Genomic DNA, 18,725 nt, shown 5'->3' on the forward strand with positions numbered 1-18,725 from the left:
ATCTGTATCATGCCGAGACCATAATTCAGGTTGGACCTGATTTTCCATGTCCCTATACAGTTCTTCCTCGGCAGTGTCAGTTACTTCAGAGGCTGATGTCATTTGGGGTTGTGAGTTGCTGCTAATTACTACTTCCTGAGGAGTACCAATCAAGTTATTACCACACAAGATTTTCATATAGTTTTTATCTACAGAATGAAAAATCAATGGATTTATGGTTGATTCCCACTGGACCTCTTTAGCTTTTTTCATCATTGGTCCTAAGTCCTTTGAGCTGTAGTTTTTTCCTACATACAACGTCACATGAGGAACAGAATCAGTTACATTAAACCACCTTTTTACAAAATCACACTCATCTACACTGATAGCTGCTCCTTGCTGACCTATGATGATGTACTGTGTGATTAACTCAACCTTGTTCTCTCTTGTCTCTTTCTGCCATGTCTGTTCTAAGTCAGTGTCTTTAGCTGGGTCATAAATCATTGTGCAGTGGAAAGCCGAACAAGGCAGTTGTGCTTCAGGAATTTGTGCTTTAATAAACTTTCCCCATTTATGGATTATTTGACTAACGTCTTTTTCCAGCTGTCCTACCCAATACACATTTGCTTGTGGCTCAAGCATTACCATTTGATTTTTAATACCTTTCATGTCAACATACACACCCTCTGGGGAACACAATATTTGCAGTCCTAATTTACATAAAGCATCTCTTCCTAATAAATTTACCGGTGTCTGACTTGAAACTAATACAGGTAGGGTCACACTTTTGTTGTTAGTTTGTAGACGGACTGGAGCGGTCATAGGAATTAGCTGCTTTTTTCCCGAGAATCCTACTGTCTTGGCAAATTTTCCAGACATGGGGAGATGTGAGGCATGACTTAAGTTTAAGCATGTATAAACCGCTCCTGTATCAATTAACATGGGTGTACTTTTACCGTCTACCTCAATGTGTAACATGGGTTCTTGTTCTGCACTAGTTGTTAAAATAGGTAACTGATTCTCCCCTGTAGGATTCTCTGGGCACCCCTAATATCCCAGCTTTGGACCCCCCCATGGGTTTACTGGGCCTTGAACTTGATCTCGAGGAGGCTGTTGCCACCCCCCTCCCACCGCATTCCTTTGGGCTTGAGGCCATGGGTGGGAAAGGCAGTGTGATCTGTTGTGTCCAGCTTGTCCACACCCCCAACATACGCCTGGGGGAAAGCTAGACTGAGGGTTCCTTTGTCCTCTCTGTTGTTGATTGGCTCTCCACTCCCTCGGCCCTGGCTTTTGAGTAAACACGTTAATGACAGGCGCAGGCATCTGGTTTGAGTTTGGAGAGAATGCGGCTGGTGCTGTCATCGCAGTAACTGCCGCTGGCTGGACTGTGGATGATGGATTGCTTGGGGCCCTCACGGACATTTGCTCTGCTTCCTCTGTTCTTAGAGTAGCTTGGACTTTTCTCTTGTTTTTCTTTGTTAGTTCTTCAAGCTGTAACTGAGCCAGTTTTCTTTGCAGTTCTTTTTCTTGAGCTCTCAACTTCTGCTCATTTTTTCTATACTGTTCAACAGCATGTGTGACGTGATCACAGAATTCTTTGTGTGATTTAGAGGTTAAGCCGACCACATCTTCCAGTTTACTTTTTACTGGTTGAGGCATGGCATTTACTATGGTTTGTCTGAACAGCGTAGACAACAGTGCATCTCCTTCTGGATCACTTTCAGTCTCTTGCTTCCATCTCTTTAGCTGCTTCTGGATGTACAGAGTTGGATTCTCTGTTTCTTCCAACTCATCCCCCTTTAAAGCTTTTGGGTCCACTCTAGTTGGATATTCAGTACGCAAAGCTTGCCACACAGAAGGACGATAAGCATCAAACACAGTTCCATCCATATGGTATGTATCTATGGCCTCACTCAGGTCAGAAGCCTGGAGGATCTCCTCCAATTTCCCTCCGCCTAAAATCTTTGCCAACAGAGCTTTTATGTCCCCCACCGACAACAGCTTGCCTGAGGTCTCCTCTTCTAAGACCTTAATCCATTTCCCTGCACCCTCGTGAATGTTAGGGAGGCGGTTGACAAGCCCCTCGAGATCCTGAGTTGCCCATGGTACATATTGTCCCCGTGCACCTTTAATTAAGATTGGAAATTGTGGAGCTAGGTCCCTGAGTCTCCCTGTGTCCCTTCCCAGTTTCCAACTACCTATGTTAACTGACAAATCCTCTTCACCCCCTTCCTCTCCACTGCACAAGGGCCCACGCCCAGTCCTTAATGTTGTATCTAACTGTATCTGACTTTTTACGGGTGTTTTAGCACTCCTGTCTGTTCTCTCTCCACTTGCTTGCACCTCTTCCCATTCTTCTAACTTATCTTCCTTCCCATACAACCTTTTTACTCTCTGTAGATCTGCCTTTACTTCCTTGTAACAATCTAATGGTGTGCTTTCTTCTCTATCCGTTTTCCTTTCCTGCCTCTTTCTTGACTTCACACACGAATCTCTGTAGTCTCCGTCTAAATCTACATGACCTTCCATTTGCATCTCACCCGACACTTCCACCACGCCTTTAAGCATGGGGAACTGTCCTTCAGTCTGCACATATGGGGGAGGGGTGACTAAAATGTCCCCTCCATTACTCTGGGCCTCACTTCCTGATTTTTTAGATTTTTTCCTAGCTTGCTTTTTCTGTTTTACTACTTCCTCCCCCTCCTTCTTAAACAACGCTAGGATCTCTCTCTCCTGCTGTCTTTTCGACTCTCTCTGTACACGCTTTTTCTCTCTTGATGCCGTTTTATAATTTCTGATCAAAACTTCCATCTCCGAACACAGTGTCACATCAAATGACCCTCCCTTTGGCCATTTAGTAAACAGATCTTTAGTCCGCTTTTGCCATTTATTAGAGACCTTAGTTATGAGATCTGCACACAAAGGATGTTTCAGCACTAATATCTCCTCTGGAGAGGCTGCCATTATGCTTTATAATTTACTTCACCACCACTTAGTCGTACGTTAACTTGTGCCTATGCACTTATTTTAATGAATAAACTTTTACTTACAACAACATCCAATATTGTATACTGCCAGAAATATCCACCTTCCTTAACAAGCTTTAAAATGATAATCACTTCTTAATGTACAATATTGCCAAAATCACAGTATATTTTATACACAGCAACCGAGTAATTGCACAGTATTAATATAGGGTTCAAACACACTCACCACTTCAAACTTTTTATTTATTTATTTATTTATTTATTTATTTATTCATAGGCTTAAGCATTCATACTTTATCCCTTTTTTCCTGGAAAATAGGGCTTATTCTTTACATACTTGTCCCCTCCACTAATTGGGGCTCATTAATACTCTCACACGTGTCCCTTTTATTGAATGATGTTTAACTATTTAACTCTTTGTTTAGTTATTAACCTAATAAGGGCTCATACACACACACGACTCCGGTCTGGCAACAAGCTGCCCCCCCTCTGAGGGTTGTACACACAATTCCCTCGGGAGGTCCAGGCCTGTTTACTCGACACGAAGCTTAAGACTTCACTCAACCAGCCTCTCTCTCTCTCTCTCTCTCTCTCTCTCTCAGGCACACTCAGGCACACATAGAGCTCTCACACACTCAAACAGTAATAGACAGACACAACATCAATTAGACACAAACAATTGCAATTGCATTCAACTTAATGGCACAAAATAGTGCCCCACATAAAAAAGTTATGACACAATGCTTATGATGTACAACAGTACATTCCGCATAGGAAAAGATATCAATAAATGCCACAAAACCCCATACAATACAAATTTTAGGTGGCTACAAAATGCTTACGACACCAAAGTGTTCCTCATACAAAAGGGTATTATTTTATTAATTGTTGCGTATCCTCACACAAACAATATTACTAATTAAGCGCAACTCCGTATTAACCTGCTTTCCCCTATTGCCATCCAATCAAGGCCCACTTGACAATAAGGACAAATTAATATCAAGACTATCTACCTTTTTATATTGCCCTCTTAGCAACTTAAATAGATACTCAAATGCGCTCTCTCATACCACCTGTTATTGCTGCCATCAATCAATGCCCTCTTGACAACAAAACAGACAAATGCAATGCTTATTTTATCAATTTACTATCAGTACAACAGTTAGTAAGCTGATGCATGCATTTCTTTCTGGAACCAAAGCCCATGTAGAGACTACTTAATTTGGAGAGGTCTTTATCAGGTGTCCTTACCACCACGGGTTATCCCAGCAAACAACACAAACTAAGTATATAAGCAAAAGTTGCTTACCTTTTTAGGTGGCCACCTGTTTGTGCTGCCCGCCAAGGATGCCCACGGTGATCAGCCACACCTTTGCCCCTTCACCACCCTTGCTCGCAGCGCCAAGATGTTGTGGAAATTGATTGAAGACCCAGGCTTTGGTTTCAGAAGATCACGACCTTTATTTATCATGCAATAACGGCCGGGGGAGACTGCAGAATCGCAACACTGTCCCGTCGGCTCGCCACTTATATAGTCAACCAGGACAAAAGAATTCATTCTACATGCAACGATGTCATCCTAAACATCTGGGGTTCTTCAAGCTTCCCCAGTCTAGGGGCCTCAATGTATATATCAGACTGCTTATGCAAGCAGACTCTCAGGCCTATACGTGCAGCTTCGCACACACATTGCTGAGTACTTTCCTATGGGCTACCATTTATTCCTTAAAAGGAAGTAAAACCAAAGAAAATCAAATAAAATTTACTTCCATATAGTCCAATGCCTTAACCACTGAGCTACCCCTGGCTACCCAGTATTTTCCGATACTGGCCATTGAGAATCCCAGAAAACTGAAAGAATAAATTTTTCAGCTGATGGTTGACTTTTGAACGTTTTCTTGGTTAGCGATAAGGATGTTTCCATTTCATACTCTGCTGTTTACTCTTAGATTCGTTGTGATGAATCCGCGTCTTGTCACCAGTAATGATTCACCTTCCTTGAAGTTCCCTATCCATTCATATGCTCTTTTTTGCAACAAAATACTTTTTTCCATTCAGCAGACAAATTCTTCAATAAATTGCATCTAATATTATCCTTTTCCAGCGTCTTATCGATTTAATGCATCATTTTTATTGAGAAATACATCTTAAAGTATTTATTCCATTTAAATGAAAGTAAAAGCAATTTTGCACCATAAACATGGTAGACCACTTTTCTTAATATTTAGCATTTTAAGTGCATCATGTTTAAAATCTAACATTCAGATATACAGAATAAAAGTCAATACATTAATGAACACTGCACCACTGTCCATGATAAAAACATTTTTACACAGGAACGCCGTTAAAGCTTGACGCTATACCCAGCAACTCTGATCCCAACTTCTCCTGCTCTCCACCATGCAGGAACTCAGCGTTCAGCTCTCTGAAGTTACTGCACACCCTCCTGCTGTGTATGTGCTCCCTGTAAATGGCATGTTTCCACCGGTGGCGTGCCTCGCCATACATTACGAATAAAGACCTCTGAGGCAGATTTACAGCCACTCTGACCTCACCTTGGTCCATGTCCCCCCAGCCCTGGTCTAAGCTCATGGTGATCACAGTGTCAGAAAGCAGATTAAGAATAACCAGGCGTTCCCCCCACAGCCAGCTGTCGTCCAGGTGAGGGTCGATGGCAGAGCCGCGTTCGGGGCTGTACTCCAGGTTGCACTGCTCTACCGGGTGAAAATCAGCCAGCAGAGGCTCTTTGCGCATTCTGTCCACTAGCTTCTGGCTGATTGCAGGAAGGCCACTGAAACCTCCAAGGCGAACACGCTGTTTTTTGAAGTTTACCTTCGGTCCAAAGTCCTAAAAGAAACAACTTGTTTAAGTACAACTATTTCACATGGCAGAAGGATTTTCATTAATAATATTTATAAAAACCTATGCTATCATCAGATTATCATCACTTTGCCTGTAACTGATGACTAATCAGGCTTTGTGAAATAAACCAGACAGTTCTAGTTTCAGAAGAGCCATGCTTTTTCTTTCTAAAAGAAAAAAGCCAAACATAACATAAAATGTGAAGGAGATTGTTTATTCGCTTAATATTACTGGATAAAGTTCTTAAAATTCTCACTTCTAAAGGCAGCCAATAAAAAAAAAATGCTACAATGTTATTTATGACTATATGCGCAAAAAAGAGGAACATTTCATTCCAGGAAAGCTTTTATATAAAACTTCACAGAAAATTCGATGATGTGACAGGATTTCTCAGACTCCTCAAAAATATAATTTCATAATCTTGTCTATACAGTATATCTAAAATATATAAAATATACTGCCACAAACAAAGAAAAACACCTTAGGAGATTCAAAATTACAGAAACTGGGTTCTGAACCCTCCAATACATCAAAGTGCTGAACCGTCAACTTTGAGGAGTGAGAAAAAAAGAAATCATGAATGAACACATTTTCCACTGTAAAAAAAAAAAAAAAAAAAAAAATATATATATATATATATATATATATAAATGAATAAATCAACACTTAAAACCATAGCTCTGTTTAATAGCTAAAGTAAGAGAATTTTCATACGCACAGGAGTGGGACTAAATAGTTGTGAGAAAGCAACTTGTTAGTAAAACTAATCAGAAAAATGCTCTATTTTGCAAGGGAGCACCAAGATTGGACTTTGAAAAAGAATGGAAAAGATCATGAGGTTTGATGTGTTCAGACCGACCCTACTCAAGAGCGATGGGCGTGTCACGGTAAGAACGGAGGTGCATGCAGCGATGCACCCATCATGCATAGTGTCCACTGTAAAAGCCTCTGGAAAAAGTGTTATGATCTGGGGTTGCTTCCGTTGGTCAGTTCTAGGCTCAGCAATGTTATGCTGCAATAAAATGAAGTCAGCCGACAACCCGAATGTACTGACTAACCAGGTTATCACTATATCTATCATGTTTTTCTTCCCTCATTGCATGTGGTATATTCCAGGACTGGAATGGTAAAGAGTGGTTCTCGGCGCATGAGGAATCATTTTTACACATAAACTGTCTGCCATATTGTATACTGTAATCAAAGCTAAAGGTGACTGAATGAAATCTTTAAAAGAATTTTTGACTTTAAATGTTTTTATTTTTATTTTGGCCTGGCAGTGTACATGGAGTACACAGTCTCCCTTTTGGAAGAAATACCTGTTTGCGCCGACCAGACTGAGACTCTCTCCAAACATCTTGATCCATTTTCGCAACCAGCTCTTTTTCTTCATCCTCAGAGACGAAATCTTCCCACAGGAACAGACCAGGAAATGAAAAGGCCTTATAAGTATTACCACTAACTGGCACTGCTAATTCTGACTTTTGATCATAGATGAAATCATATTGCACCTGGAATAAAGAATGTAAATACATAATGTTAAAAACCCAACAAAAATACAGACAGACTAGACATTTAGCTATTGACTATAAAAGTGAGTAAGCGACCATTTATTTAATATAAATAACAGACAACACACCACCACATAACAGTTGAAATGCAATACAGTACCATCAATTCCTTCCCAATATGGCGGACGCGTTAACGTATATGAGTACCTACCAACATGGGCTAATGCAGCGCTTAAACACATGCCCTTTAAATATAAAGTCACACTCAAACTATTTTACTACACCGCTATCTAACTTACCGAGTCTTTCTTGTCTAGCAGATGTCTCCTGTCATTATTTGCTTCACATATCAGGCACGTTCGAATGCCTTTACACCCACAGATAGCCGTCTGCTGCTTGGCAGCCATCAAGTTTTGTTCCTGTGCAACTGGTTAATGTGTCCCTCCGCAACATCAACAACTAAAAGAGTTCCGGGTTTCCAACTAGAAATGTGTGCAAATCTCGTGGGTTGTGGGTCTATGTTTGGGCTGCTCCCACGAGGGGTCGCCACAGCGAAATACTGTGTATAAATCAGAAATTCAATATGCAGCCCTGGGAATATCCTCTAGTTCTGTATATCACTCCCAACCATTTTTATAGAATGTTTGACCAATCTTGAAAACTTTAACTGTTACTACAAACTCCAATCATTGCCACAAAAAAATATTTAGTCATTCTCATAGAGACTTTGACTAATCCTGTCCAATTTCCTAGTAATTTGACGAATTTGAAATTTTTGTTGACCAAATTTACAATTATATTTAATTTGGCATTTGGTTATCCAGAGCAACTTACTTTTTATTTAATATTATTATAATTCTGATCAGTTGAGGGTTAAGGGGCTTGATCAAGAGCCTATCGGTGGCACTGGGGCTTGAACCTGAGACTTAGTCCAATGCCTTAACCAATGAACTACCCCTGACTTTCATAGAAAGTTTGACCAAGCCACCTGCTCCTGTAACACAATCTTTTACCCATTTTCTATTCTTCTTTATTCTGTATACAGAGTTGCAGGGATATCCCAGGAGACTTGGTGGTGTTCACCCTGGAAGGGGTGCCAATCTATCACCGGACACGCCCCATAATTTGGGAACACAAATTAGCCTAATCTGCTTGTCTTTGGACTGTGGGGGGGAAACCAGAGCACCAGGAGGCAACCCACCAAGCACGGACAGAACATGCAAACATGACAATCTTTCCTGTTTAATATTAAAAAGATGAAGTTTGTCAAACATGCTTCTTTGTTAATAAGTGTGAACAAATGTCTGAGTGTCTCACTACTTTAATATCCAACATCCAGCTTTCTTTTGCATGAAACCAAAAACTGCTCACTCCTTTAACTTTTTGGTTGTGTTCTGCAGATCCTAATACACACACTTTTTCCTTCTAGCCGTGGTGTAAGGTATAAAGAAAGTGTGGGGCGCGCCCCACTAGTGGGGAATACAGACATGACAGGTGGGGCGCAATGAACGGGAGGGAATTAGTGGGAAATAATAGGAAAGTACCTATTCTAATTCATGCTTTTCTTTATTGACAATAAGGATCGGACACTCGAAACTAAACAATCACCGCAAAGAAATGGATTAGTAATACAAGTAAATTAAAATACCATCAGAAAGAAAGTGGAACCAAAATGCAACAATAACGGTTTAACGTTGGCATGTTAATTGCAGAGGAACAATATATAAGGAAACATTCGGTATTATATATGTAATTTCATTTATTCCAATGTGTATGCTGATGTTTCTGTATTTTTGTTAAAATTTTCTATTTTATCATCTGGCATTTCTAGTTTCCAGTGTGGCAACAAAGTTGCTTTTTGATCCTTCAGGCGATGAACAGAAGGGAAGATCAATATTGTTCTACGGACTTCCGGTTAGCAGCCACATGGAGTAGACGTGTGAGTTAGGTGCTCCGACAATTTTTAATTTCTTTACTCCCTTACTCGTCTTTAAATGCTGAATTAAATCCTTAGTTTACAATAACTTTATACTCTACCCCACGGCTATCTACTTTTCATTTATAATGGCTACCAGGAGTGTTAAAAGCGGGAAAAAAGACGACACTGCGACCGCTCTAACAGTCGAGACTATCTCTGCGCTGTTAGATAAACACCATGAAGCGTTAGCGGCTGAATTTAAATCATCGTTTAGTTTACTAGAAAGTAAACTGGACCAAATTCAGGCCCAAGTAGAGTACCATGGGCAGCGCTTACCTTCACAAGAACTCGCTGCAGATGACCTGAGCCAGCGTGTGAGCGAGTTGGAGAACATCTGCTCCGGACTTCGGGAAAGTAACACTAAGTTAACGGCCAAAGTCGTGGACCTGGAAGGCCGGAGCAGGAGACAGAACCTGCGTGTCCTGGGTCTTCCGGAGGGTACTGAGAGTGGACTCTCTACCGAGGTGCGAGGTGTTTGGGAGTGAAACGCTTCCATCCCCGCCATACCTGCATCCAAACCCGCTTCAGGTCAGAGACCTCGGCCCGTCATTCTCCGTGTACACCAGGTTAAAGACCTTCTGGTTCGGGAGGCTGGAATACCGCGGTCAGCAGGTTCGTATCGTGGAAGACTACGCTCCCGAAGTTTTAAGCCAGCGAGCCGAGTATAGAGACGTTATGACTGAGTTATACAACCGTGGACTCCGGCCTTCTCTCCTGTATCCAGCACGGCTCCGGATAACTCTCTCTACCGGACAGAAGAAGTGGCTTCGCTCGGTAGAAGAGGCGCAAAAATACATAGACAGTCTGCTGAAAATAACGTAGTGCACTATAGTTTTATTTTTTAATACTACAATTCTCAGGAAAGTACCATTTTTTAACTTTAAATCTAGCCATGTTTACGTTTTTTTCTGGTATGAGTATTGTGTAAAACACGTGTAGTTGTTGTTATTTTTCTATTATTATTTTCTCTATTTCTAGTCAGAGAGCAGAAGATGGTGTGGTTAGCGGCAGGAAGAGTGGTTAGGTGGAGAATGGAAGGATGGAAGAGCTTGCTGCTTTGTTTGCTAGCAGCTATCTTTGTTTGTTTGGGGGCAGTGGGGTGTGTGGGGCAGGGGTGGGGGTTCTCCAAAGCCAGTATTATGTTAGTTCAGTATACACGGTGTATCTTTGATAGGCTGCTCTGTGTTGTACACTTTTGTTTTAAGGCTGACGCTAGGCATCTCAGTGTTATTTATGTTTATCTATCTGCATCTCCTCTCAGGGAGAATAAATAGTTCTTTAAACTTTGTGAGCTGGAATGTTAAGGGTTTAAACCATCCGGTCAAGAGAAGGAAGGTGCTCTCACACCTTAAACAACTTAACACTACAATCGCATTTTTACAAGAAACTCACATTCGCAGTTCCGATAATTCTATTATATCATTGTTTCAGGGAAGTTATTTAGTACTAATGTAGTGTTGGCTAATTTATATGCCCCTAATTACGATGATGTTTCCTTCTTTGAACATTTCTTCTCTGCTCTACCAGATCTGAGCTCATACTCTCTCATATTAGGGGGAGACTTCAACTGCTATTTAGATCCATCACCTGACAGGTCATCTCCCAATCCTATACCTCTGAGTAAATCCGCCACGCTAGTCCGGTCCTATCTTTGCAGCTTTGGTATTTCTGACATATGGCGCTTCCTTAATCCAAAAAAGATAGAATACTCATTTTTCTCGAATGTTTATCATACTTTCTCCAGTATTTATTATTTCTTCATAGATAATCAATTGATCCCAACGGTTAATTCTTGTGCTTATCAGAGCATTGTGATATCGGATCATGCTCCGGTTCTTATGTCTCTAAAGATCCCTGATCTACCTCAGATTAATAAAAATTGGCGTTTTAATTCATCGTTACTGATAGAGGATGTTTTTGTAAAATTTATGGAAGACCAGATAGTTTTTTTTCTTACACACAAATGAAACACCTGAAGTGTCATGTTTAACTGTTTGGGATGCTCTGAAAGCCTACCTCAGGGGACAGATAATTTCATACACTGCAAATATGAAAAGGGAGGCATATAAAGAGCGAAAAGATCTAATCAACCAAATTAAAGAAATTGATCAGCAGTATGCTCTATTTAAAAACCCCGATCTGTATAAAAAACGCGTAGAATTGCAAAGGTATCTCAACACATGTTATCGAACGTCAATTATTAAAGAGTAGGAGCCAATTTTACATTCATGGTGACAAATCTGGGAAACTTTTAGCTAGTCAGTTAAGAGGATTTAGAGCACAACAACACATTACAAAAATTCTGATGGAGGATGGTACCATTACTACCGACCATTCTAAAATTAATGATGCATTCAAGAATTTTTATTCTCGATTATATACTTCTGAGTTCCCAAAGGACCATAGTTCAGTTGAGAATTTCCTGACTCAACTAGATATCCCAACACTGTCCCCTGATTCTGAATTAAAATTAGAAGGGCCCATATCACAGGAGGAAATCATTTCAGCTATTTCATCATTGCAATCTGGTAAGTCCCCGGGTCCTGACCGGTTCCCTGCAGAGTTTTTTAAATTATTCTCCTCATACCTTGCACCACAACTAGCTTCGGTTCTATCTGAATCTTTTAAGCAAGGTAAGCTGCCCGCGTCATTTGATGAGGCTCGCATCACCCTTATAGCAAAGAGAGATAAAGACCCAACAGAGTGCTCTTCATATAGACCAATCTCTTTTCTCAATGTGGATGTTAAAATCCTTGCTAAAGTCTTGGCTTGTAGATTAGAGAATGTTCTACCCTCAATTATATCTAAGGACCAGACCGGTTTTGTCAAAAATCGTTTTTCTTATTTTAACATTAGACGCCTTATGGATATCCTGTACACACCATCAGAGAGGATCCCTGAGTGTGTTCTTTCTTTGGATGCTGAAAAGGCTTTTGATCGTGTGGAATGGGAGTACTTATTTAGGGCTTTAGGAAAATTCAATTTTGGTCCAAGTTTTATCACTTGGGTTAAATTATTATATTCAAGCCCTACTGCGTCAGTTCTGACAAATGCTCAGCGGTCCAAACCATTCAGCCTTCAGCGGGGAACTCATCAGGGGTGTCCTCTTAGCCCATTGCTCTTTAACCTTGCCATTGAGCCACTAGCAATTGCATTTCGCAGTTGGAGGGATATATCTGGGATTTGGAGGCAGGGAGAAGAACATAAAGTTTCTCTTTATGCAGATGACCTTCTACTTTTTATATCAAATCCAATCTCCTCCCTGCCACCAGTGCTGTCATTGCTCAGTGAATTTAGCTATTTTTCAGGATATAAGCTGAATTTGCACAAAAGTGAACTCTTTCTGCTAAATAATACAGCAGTAACAACTGGTATGCACAATTTTCCTTTAAACATAGTGAAAAATCAGTTTACCTATCTCGGTATATATTACAATCACAAGGAAACAAAAACACCTTTTTAAAGAAAATTTCATTAGGTTGTTGAGCCAAACAAAAAAGGACTTGGGAAAATGGTCACCACTGTCCATGTCCCTGGTGGGACACATTAATGCCATTAAAATGAGTGTTCTTCCTAAATTTTTATATGTTTTCCAGTCTATACCTGTTTTTATTCCCAAATCTTACTTTGGTGCTTTAGATTCAATTATATCCTCTTACCTTTGGAAAGGTAAACATCCACGATTGAATAAGTCCCTACTTCAAAGATCTAAAAGAGACGGTGGCATGGCTCTGCCTAATTTTCGTTTTTACTACTGGGCAGCAAACATTCGATCTGTCATCTTTTGGTCATATTTCCACAACCAACCTAATCGGCCTGCCTGGGTGGAAATGGAGATAAAGTCCGTAAAAAATCTCTCTGTCTCTGCACTCCTTGGATCTGCACTCTCGATCCCCTCAATTAAATCTATCAATAATTCAGTTGTTAGGCATACACTGAGAGTATGGGCTCAGTTCAGAAAGCACTGCGGTCTTCTGGGCTTCTCTCTGTCCAGTCCTATTGTCTCTAACCATCTCTTCCAACCTTCTTGACATGATTCAGTGTTTCAGGAATGGTACAATAAGGGCATCAAGCTTTGCAAAGATCTGTTTGTTGACCATAGGTTTGCATAATTTGAACAGCTTTCTAAAAGGTTTAAACTACCCAATTCTAATTTTTTCAGATACCTGCAAGTAAGACACTTCATTAGCTCTTCAATACCAAATTTCCCTGAAGCTCCTGATGTAAATATTCTAGATAATCTCCTCTGTTTGTCCCCGTTGCGTAAAGGCCTAATATTTATATTATTTATGGTGAATTGATGGGTTTGAGTTACGCCCCTTTGTGTAAAATTAAAACTGCTTGGGAGAAAGATTTAAATTTGTCATTGTCAGATGATACTTGGAATTCAATTCTTAAACTGGTCAACTCAACTTCCTTATGTGCCCGCCACTCTTTATTACAGTTTAAGGTTGTACACAGGGCTCATTTCTCTAAACTTAAACTTTCCTGTTTTCACCCAGACATTGATCCTTGCTGTGATAAATGTAAAAGTGGAGAGGCGTCTCTCATTCATATGTACTGGACATGCCCGAATTTGGAAAAATTCTGGAGGGATGTTTTTAAAACCTTGTTGTACATATTGAAATGCAACCTTGAACCAGACCCTCTGATCGCTCTCTTTGATGTCACTGGAGAGGAAGATCTAACTCCAGCATCTAACTCCTGCTAAACAGCGTCTGTTATCTTTTGCGACACTCCTGGCTAGGCGTTCTCTTTTATTCAAGTGGAAGGATGCCACGTCACCCACTTACGCCCAGTGGCTCAGCAGGTGTGGGGGCCCTTCCTTCTCTTTTTTTTATATACATTTATATTTTGATTCCATTCTTATTTAATTGTTTGTCTGTTTGTTTTTCTTTTCCCTTTTTTTTGTATGCAGAACTAAAAAACTTCCAGCTCCATATGTATATATATATATATATATTCATTTTTCTCCTGTTTTTTAGATGCCTGGCGTCTAGCCTTTCTTATACATGTAAAGCTGGCTTGGAGTCAGGGAGGGGTGAGTGCTACAGGGTTTATAAGGGGGTCATAGAATCTACAGTATATTGAAACTTTACATGTTTACCCTGTTATATCCCTGTTTAAAATCAATAAAAATATTGAGTAAAAAAATATTGTTCTACGCTTTTTGTTGGTGTGCGGCATTTTGCGATGATCCCTAAAACATTCGTTGTGATATAAAGAATAATGGTGTTTTCAAACAAACATAAACATAATTTAAGGCGGATGTAGCTTAAAGACAATGTAGAGAGGAATATATGTGGGTATCTTATTTGCGGGTTTATTTACACAGCTATTGAATTCGGAAATGCGAATATGCGAATATCAAACTAACTTTACCGCGATCACAAACCGGGTCAGTAGCGTACTGTATGTAGTGAGCATAATAATGTCAATGGATACATTTGTTACATGGACCACAAAAAAGCAGGCGATTTAGCACCATCAGCCTAATCAACCAAAAAGCCAGCCGAAAGGAAAACATGATGAAGCCTATGTTGCGCTTGGATTCATGGTGGGAATGGTGGGGCAGAGGAGAGACCCATGTGTGTTGTGTGTCTTAAACCGAGACCAAACAAAGTAGGAAGACACTTACAGACAACACACCCCAGCCTAGTTAATAAGCCACTTCTTTAAAAGAAAGCTCTAGATAAGTAACAAAGTAAGCCTGTTATAACAATTGCATGTGTATTTTAATCTGTTTTTAACTTGGTGTTATTTGATCTTATTGGTTTAGAAATTGATATTACAATAAATAGTAAACTTGGCCGATTTCGTTATCATTTTGTTTACAAGTGGGGCTCGAAAATTCGCCCACCCCCTTAAGTGGGAAATTACAGAAAATGTTTGAGATCCACTGCCTTATACATCCCCATTATACAAACAGTGACTGAACAATCCAGGTATCAAATTTACATTTATTCAAGATAACATAATTGATTTAGTTGCAAAAGAGTATGCAAAGACCAGACACATTTGGCAAAAAGAAAAAAAAAAAAGAAGAAATCACTAAAGCATTACAATACAAAGGGTTTAAATTGTGTCAACACAATAATATTCAAACTGAACACGAGCTCACAGACAGCTTCAACAGTTTTTGTGGGGAAAATTGTTAACTTCACCATGGGAAGACCAGCGCTGAAAGAGACACACCATAGTGAACACTATAATCTCCAGCTATGAGGCTGGAGTAGTCACCCATGGACATCCGTAGTCAGACACAGCTGTATCCTTTATTCAATTCCTTCCTGCTTGTCTTTAATGGAAACCTAAAGGAGTAGAAAAATGTATTATTGTCCTAAAAAAGCTCTTCAATTACATTTCAATACTTACATTTACCTTTTAATTACATTGCAATCCGTACAATGTTTTTAGACTGGCCTACATTGAGCTTTGATGACATGTTAAACTCATGGCATTTTCTCATTAGATTCACAACATAGTCACCTGGAACAGTATTTAATTCACAGGTGTGCCTTGTCAACAGTTTATTTTTTCACATTTCTTGGCTTCTTGTGCTTTAGACCATTAGTTGTCTTGTGCAAAGAAAGTGGAAGTACAGAGTCAATAAGCCCCATTAGTGCTACTAGATCTACTATACAAATCCACATTATGGCAAGTAACAACTCTGTTAAGTCCATCCTTACTCTAATAAATTAAGGTTGGTCAATCTAAAAAATCTTAAGTACTTTGAATGTATGAAGGAAAATGATCAAACGTTATGATGAAACTGGCCCTCATAAGGGCCGTCCCAGGAAAGAATGACCAAGAGCTATTTCTCCTGCATATGATAAGGTTATTAGAATGATCAACCTCAGATTAGAGCCCACATAAATGCTTCACAGAATTCAAGTGACAGGCATTTTTCAATATCCACTGTTCAGAGAAGCCTGAGTCATGCCTTCATGGTCAAACTGTGGCAAAAAGAAGAAAAACAAGACTTGGGCCAAGAAACACAAGGAGAACAAGGTGGTTCCTGAATCTGAAATTCCCACTGTGAAGCATTGAGGACGAGGTGTGATGGTGTAAGGGTACTTTGCTGGTAACACAGTTGGTAACTTACAGTATGTAAAATTGAGGGCACCCTTTACCAGCATGGTTACCACAGCATTTTGCAGCAACATGCCATATCGTTTACACACACATTTATACTACATTATTCTATACTTGTTCTGTTATAATTTCACTGTCTTCTGTATTTATATACAATGTTTAAAACAATAAACTAGAATAAGGAAAAAAAGCAATAAATAAGATAAGTAAGGTGTATATAATTATAATAGATAAGGTGTGTCTGAACTTTTGACTGAAAAAATTATTGTATTGTCATAATCTAAACCATAGTGAGTACTAACAAAACAAGCCATTTTCAGCTGTACCAACACTCACCCTGAACCTCTCCTCCAGCAGGGACAGCTCGCTAATCAGATCAGTGATTGCATTTGTAAAGGCTTCTTGAGGACTGTAGTCTGGCGTTGTCTGGACCCGGATCACAATTTTGTGCTCCAGTGGATGAGGAACCTTGTATCCAGCAAACAGCACCTGAGGGTCCTTCAGCAGCTGTCTGTCATAAAAAAAGGACAAGGGGGTTTTAAAGAAAGGAAATTTAAGAACTGTAAGCATGACTACGATGAAGAATTGGTCTGATGAGATTCCTTACGATCTGATGATGTTTCCCAGCGTGTGGTCTTCTTTATTCAGTGTGAATAAACAGGCATTTGGCACTTTGGTGTCCTTTGTTATTGTAATTCTGCAATAATAATCACATCAGTGGTTACTACATACAAGAACTATTACATTTACAGAAACCACAAACAAATGTTCATGTTACTGAAACATTAACTTACAAATATTTAATAAATACAAGGGCAATATAATACAAGTATTTGTGAATAAACTGTTACCATGGAAATAATGGAATATTAGAACAAAGCACACAAATAATGTTTCTCCAATACTTGGGCTAATAGATTAGACTACATGGGCCAGGCTTCACTCCACATGTGCAACAAAACCTTGGCCACCCACGACCCTTTTGCAAGTTCATGACCCTGTTGCCAGTTTTCATTCTTTGCATTACTTTTTGCATGTCCTGACCACTGCAGCCCGAGAACATCTTACAAGAGCTGCAGTTTTGAAGCCATCACAATTCGGTCCTTGTCACAGTAGCTACTGTTTCAATATCTTGTTACAAAGGCGACTGGAAGTAAGCAGAACATATTATGCAGCAAGTTCATTTTTTTTTAAATAGAGATGTTCCGATACCATTTTTTCCCCTCCCGATACTGATACCGATAATTGAGCTCAGGGTATCTGCCGATACCGAGTACTGATACGATACCTGGGTGTGTATCTGTATATACTACAGAAGCTGTAGATACTACTAGCCCTGTATTAATTGACAGAATTAAGGGAGTGAAGCCTGGCCTGTGTAGTTCGATCCAATACAATAGCTGGTGTACATCAAACTGAGAAAAAAAGATAAACGCTGGTTATGTTAGAAAGGTTTTAGAACACACAGTGCATCACTGTTATGGCTGCAAAAGGAGAACTTACTCAATATTACACAGGTGGTCATAATGTTATGGCTGATTGATGTATAACCCGTGCAGCTCGGACTAACTTTATAGCTGCTGTTACAATGAATTAACACATATTTTGTAAACACTCAGCAAACACAGCTAACTAGCAGTGTGAAGCCAAATATTTAATATTTCTTTAAAAGCTAATTTTAACACTTGAAATGAAACTGTAAAAATATATCGATACCTTTGTTTTTCCCGCTACTTAATCCAGCTCAATTGAATAAACTTAACGTCACTCTCTGACAAGCTCAATTAGCTTAGCTAGCTAGCTAACCAGCAAACCTTCTTTCATCACAAACAAAGTAACAAAGAAATAATGCAATTCATTGGAATGAAATCTAAAAATTGATCAAAAGAATACATTCCAGACTTACTTTTTCTCCCCCTCAAACAATAAAAACGACTCGAATGCCGGCGGCGCGTTCATCTTCTCTGAGTTTATTAAATGTGTGTGTGAGTGTGTGTGTTTGCACTAAGCGCTAGTACGAAACATGCTGCTCTTACGTACATGCGCAAGCTACGTACGTAAGTAGCGTAATATACATGAGAGTGAATTCCATTAGCCATATAATGGCAAAGTCACATCGAACCACTAGGTGTCGCCAATTGACCGTATTTCATATTTCAGTTTGGGCGGCTTGGCACAGTTGGGGCATGCGTAAAGTACGTAAGCAGCGTAATATACATGAATTATATACATGAAAGTGAATTCCGCATTTAAAATAATTCATAAATTTTACCCGTCTTATGATCATATTGTTAAAAAAATTAAAAAAGATATTAA

General features: G+C 39.6%; 2 protein-coding genes across 2 annotated transcripts; both read right to left on the minus strand.

The window, feature by feature from the left end:
• Positions 1 to 5,049: 5,049 nt before the first annotated feature.
• On the minus strand, positions 5,050 to 7,776 carry alkbh4 (alkB homolog 4, lysine demthylase). Its single transcript, XM_053485786.1, has 3 exons — positions 7,636 to 7,776; positions 7,145 to 7,336; positions 5,050 to 5,813 (listed from the first exon to the last, which is right to left on the minus strand). Exons 1-3 carry the CDS (start codon positions 7,741 to 7,743, stop codon positions 5,295 to 5,297), a joined length of 819 nt encoding a protein of 272 aa, XP_053341761.1. The 5' UTR covers positions 7,744 to 7,776; the 3' UTR covers positions 5,050 to 5,294.
• Positions 7,777 to 15,254: 7,478 nt separating this feature from the next.
• Positions 15,255 to 18,426, minus strand: polr2j (RNA polymerase II subunit J). The gene is made up of 4 exons (XM_053485659.1): positions 18,316 to 18,426; positions 17,017 to 17,106; positions 16,746 to 16,920; positions 15,255 to 15,625 (listed from the first exon to the last, which is right to left on the minus strand). Exons 1-4 carry the CDS (start codon positions 18,366 to 18,368, stop codon positions 15,590 to 15,592), a joined length of 354 nt encoding a protein of 117 aa, XP_053341634.1. The 5' UTR covers positions 18,369 to 18,426; the 3' UTR covers positions 15,255 to 15,589.
• Between the last annotated feature and the right edge of the window lie 299 nt (positions 18,427 to 18,725).

Source organism: Clarias gariepinus, chromosome 24, assembly GCF_024256425.1.
Source record: "Clarias gariepinus isolate MV-2021 ecotype Netherlands chromosome 24, CGAR_prim_01v2, whole genome shotgun sequence".
Taxonomy (NCBI): Eukaryota; Metazoa; Chordata; class Actinopteri; order Siluriformes; family Clariidae; genus Clarias; species Clarias gariepinus.

What these genes read in the sequence shown, in the direction of transcription:
- polr2j (XM_053485659.1), bottom strand. Translation starts at nt 18,368, where the DNA reads ATGAACGCGCCGCCGGCATTCGAGTCGTTTTTATTGTTTGAGGGGGAG. An exon ending in TTGTTTGAGGGGGAGAAAAA is followed by an intron (nt 17,107 to 18,315) that starts GTAAGTCTGGAA and finishes TTATTATTGCAG; the next exon opens with AATTACAATAACAAAGGACA. An exon ending in TGCTGGAGGAGAGGTTCAGG is followed by an intron (nt 15,626 to 16,745) that starts GTGAGTGTTGGT and finishes CTACTCCTTTAG; the next exon opens with GTTTCCATTAAAGACAAGCA.
- alkbh4 (XM_053485786.1), bottom strand. Translation starts at nt 7,743, where the DNA reads ATGGCTGCCAAGCAGCAGACGGCTATCTGTGGGTGTAAAGGCATTCGA. An exon ending in TGCTAGACAAGAAAGACTCG is followed by an intron (nt 7,337 to 7,635) that starts GTAAGTTAGATA and finishes TCTTTATTCCAG; the next exon opens with GTGCAATATGATTTCATCTA. An exon ending in AGTCTGGTCGGCGCAAACAG is followed by an intron (nt 5,814 to 7,144) that starts GTATTTCTTCCA and finishes TGTTTCTTTTAG; the next exon opens with GACTTTGGACCGAAGGTAAA.